The 4,069-nt window shown below is 44.9% G+C and overlaps 1 protein-coding gene across 1 annotated transcript; it reads left to right on the forward strand.

The window, feature by feature from the left end:
• Window positions 1-898: 898 nt before the first annotated feature.
• LOC141020869 (protein FAR1-RELATED SEQUENCE 5-like) lies at window positions 899-3,151 on the forward strand. The gene is made up of 2 exons (XM_073495825.1): window positions 899-2,500; window positions 3,131-3,151. The coding sequence occupies exons 1-2, from the start codon at window positions 899-901 to the stop codon at window positions 3,149-3,151; spliced, it is 1,623 nt and encodes a 540-aa protein (XP_073351926.1).
• The last annotated feature ends 918 nt before the right edge of the window (window positions 3,152-4,069 follow it).

A 4,069-nucleotide genomic window follows, 5' to 3' on the forward strand; every position in this document is an offset into this window, starting at 1 on the left:
ATTAGCCGTCCGATCTTGCGGGGAATTTTAATTGATTAAATTTAATATGTTAATTGCGATAAGGGCATAATGGTCCAGGGGGGAATATCTTTTCTTGAACCGATCACCTGAGGACCAGATCCATGTCTACTCGATCCAGTTCAGAATCCTCCTCCGATGTATTCGTCGCCGCTCGCCGCTCCTGACCTTCTCCATCCTCGACCTGCCTGGTGAGAGGAATAAATTCATCGTCCTCGTCCTCCACCCAACCAACCCCAGCCCCCACGCCGTCACCGAAGAAGAAGAAGGCCGGATCTGCGCATCGGCGGCGACGGCGGCGGGCGATCCCATCTCTTCGCGCGTACCATCCTTAAGGTATGAATTCGGCTTGGCGTTCTGCTCGTTCTCTTGGCCGTTGCGCCCCTCCACCGTGCATGCAGTACAACCTCAACCCCACAAGATCCGGGTAATTTAGCAGTATGCGAGATTTGTACGGACTAGAACAACGAATGGAAAGCTTCATCGTGGCATAGTTTCTCTTGAGCTAATCGCATCATGTTAGTTTAACTAAGATGTTGAGGGCATTGCTTACTTCCTTTGGTACCGCAGAAAAAAAGTGACATACTTGACGTTTGAGATGAGATATACTAAAGGAAGATGAGATACTGGTTCCATAGTTGACTTAATTTAGTTTATTAAAGTCATCATCACTTTAGGTTTGCATAGTGCATGAAATATAGTTTAAAGGAAGATGAGATACTACTTGTTGGGCGTTGATGATTGGTTTCCCTCACATGTCAAACGAGCAAAGTCTTTTCCATGCACTTATCTTTGCCTATGAGCTATTTTACACCTGCAACATTGATAAACAGAAAGATGTTGATGATTGGTTTCCCTCACATGTCATATGCAGGAAGACATGGCGTATGCAAGTGATGAGAGTATGTTCGAGTATCTAAATGTTGTCAGCAAGATGTTTGATAGTGAGGCTGAAGGCTATGAATTCTACAACAAATATGCTCTTGAAAAAGGTTTTAGTGTGAGGAAAAGCTACGTTGAGTGGGATGGATCCAACAAATACATAATTTTAAGGAAAATTGTGTGTAGTCGTCAAGGGTTTCGCGAAGAGAAGCACATGAAAAGAAAGATGGAAGATAGAAAGAGGAGGCCACGAAGTTTAACTCGTGTTGGGTGTAATGCTAAATTGGTCATTACGAGACAGGAGGAAACCGGTCGGTGGTTTTTCAAGGATTTCATCGATGAGCACAGCCATCCTCTAGCCCCACGGGATCTTTCTTGTCTGCTGCGTTCGCACAGACGAATTAGCGATGAGCAGAAAGCGGACATTGCGGACATGGAAAAATGTGGGATCCGCAAATACCGTATTATGGATATTTTGTGCTTTCAATACGGTGGATTTGATAAGGTTGGATGCATAAAGAGGGACATTTATAATTTCTGCCATGCTAATAAGCAGGAGACAATCAGTGCCGGTGATGCTAATACGGTGATCATGCACATGATGGCGAGGCGAGAGCGAGATGTGGATTTTTTCTTCAAGTACTTGGTAGACGAGCATGGCCATCTGAAGGGACTGTTCTGGGCTGATAGTCAATCGCGACTTGACTACGAGGCTTTCGGAGACGTCATTGTTTTCGATAGCACATACAGAACCAACAAATACAATCTGCCATTCGTGTCGTTTGTCGGGTTGAATCACCACCGGAGCACTGTCATTTTTGGCTGTGGTATAATTTCTCATGAAACAAGCCAGGCATACGAGTGGATGTTGCGGACCTTTTCTGATTGCATGGCACATAAGCATCCGATATCTGTGATCACAGATGGGGACCTTGCAATGCAGAGAGCAATCAGGGTGGTCTGGCCAGACTCAAACCATAGACTATGTATATGGCACATTCAGCAGAACATTGTACGCCATCTGCATGATGACGACGTAAAGGAGGAATTCAGATCTTTCATTTATGATACTTCTTCCATTGAAGAGCATGAGATAGAATGGATATACTTCTTACAACGGAATAAAGTAATCAGTGAGGAGTCTTGGCTGCATCAGATGTATCAAATGAGAAAGTTGTGGTGTGCTCCATATCTTGAGGGCCGTTGTTTCCTAGGATTGAGCAGCAATCAGAGGATTGAGAGCTTGAACTCTGTGCTACATACGCATCTTGAGGGTAAGATGTCGTTGTTTGAAATGCTAGAGCACTATGAGCGTTGCCTTGCGTCGCGACGGATTAACGAAGCTCTCCATGATGTCGAAGCCTTGCAGTCCGTTCCATTTACAGAGGAAAATGCTTCGCCGCTTGAGAAACACGCCGCAACAGTTTTCACACCTAGTGTCTTTAAAATGGTCTTATGGAGCATAGATGTTGTCAGCAAATGTCAGATCAGAGAGATACTAGATGGATCAGAAGATTCCACTTTTGTTGTGTCCAAGCAGGAAAGAATGGATAAAAAGTTTGGAGTGCGCATTGAAGAGCAAGGAGGTCTTTTGCATAGGGTGAGTTGTTCTTGCCGTAAGCTGGAATGCGCAGGCACACCATGTTCCCACATTTTTTACATATTGGGGATTTTAAAACAAATAATTCTGCCCAGTTGTTGCGTTCCCACTAGGTGGACTATGAATGCAAAATGTCCATACGCACCTACCAGAAAAAACCAGATGTATGACTATTCGGTAAGCCTGCAGAGGTACCGCGAGTTGCGGAATTGTAGTCACGCCGCATGTTTCAAGGCATGCCACTCTGATGAGGACTATCACCGTCTAAATATGCTTTTGCAAGCACAACATCATGGCAAGCAATCAAGTTTTGAACAAGCTGACAACAAGGAGTCAACTAATGCTCAGCATAACAACATTAGGTTTGGCCCGTTGATGCTGCACTCGGAGAAAGTTGATAAGGTTCTGGATCCCGTGCATGTGCCAGGCCGAGGTGCACCGAAGAAAAGGCTGCAGGCAAAGACAAAGAAGTCAAGATCACAGAATATCTGTGGCTATTGCAAGAATCCTGGTCACAATCGACGTAAATGCGCTAAATTGCTAGAGGTACGAAATATGTTCATATTTATTTTTTGCATGCGTTTTACTCATAATTGATGTCCATGTGATTTATTCTATTCTTCTGTGTAGGATCTCGAGGCTGAACTGTGATGTCTACATACAGCATGAACCGACGATGAGCCAGAGAAAGTCGTGTGCCATTCAGCTTTGTGTGACGTGGTCTTTACATTCTATTTCATCGTGACAGTAATTTAGTGAAGTGCGGTTGTACTGCCATGTTACTGTATTAGTTCGACATCTTTCGTTTCCATTTTCTGTGTGTATCATTTGATGTCCCACTTTAAGAATGATGATGTATTTTGAACAGGAATAAGGGCTAGCATGGAGCACTTGTTATTGTCGAGTAGAATAATTTTTGTGATGTATTTCTGCACGCACGCACGGCCGCCAGACGGATCTCCCGCGCGTTCCCACGGTCTGCATGGCTCATGCATGGCAGGCCGTTTTCCTACGTCGACCCAAACACCGGCCCATCCGAGGTTGCAGCTCCGGACGGCCCACGTCACGTACGATCTCGCGCGTTGTTCTCGTGTAACTAAAAATAGTCCCACCTCGCCCCTCGACCAGCTCCTTTACCTGCTTAAATACCTTCATCGAGGTGATTTTAGCAAGCGTTGGTCCTCATTGTAGGATGAATATGATTCTTCACCCTTACTATGGTTGTCATGCATATTCATAATCGTCATGCATATTCTTCATTTAGAGATCATTAATGACTGACATATTTTTTAAATAAGCGGGGCCCAGTGGGGTGTGCTTGGAAATATTTGAGAAACCTCCATGCACGTTCATCTTCGCTGCATGCAAATCGGGCGGCAGCCGCTGTGCCAGCAGCTGTCAAGGCCTTGATGAATCACTATTCACATGCAGGTCCCCGACTCTTGCATGCAGGTGCCTGGTTTTTGCATGAAGGTCCTTGGGTCGCATCATTGGTTGAGGAAGTATCTCTAGAGTGTTTCGAACTGACATTGCCCAGGGCATACAAAATTCAAAAAAATACAAAACCTT

This window comes from Aegilops tauschii, chromosome 3 (assembly GCF_002575655.3).
Source record: "Aegilops tauschii subsp. strangulata cultivar AL8/78 chromosome 3, Aet v6.0, whole genome shotgun sequence".
Taxonomy (NCBI): Eukaryota; Viridiplantae; Streptophyta; class Magnoliopsida; order Poales; family Poaceae; genus Aegilops; species Aegilops tauschii.

Excerpts from the sequence above, each read along its gene's own strand:
- LOC141020869 (XM_073495825.1), top strand. The coding sequence starts at position 899 with ATGGCGTATGCAAGTGATGAGAGTATGTTCGAGTATCTAAATGTTGTC. Across the intron at positions 2,501-3,130 it reads AAGGAGGTCTTTTGCATAGG|GATCTCGAGGCTGAACTGTG; the intron begins GTGAGTTGTTCT and ends TCTTCTGTGTAG.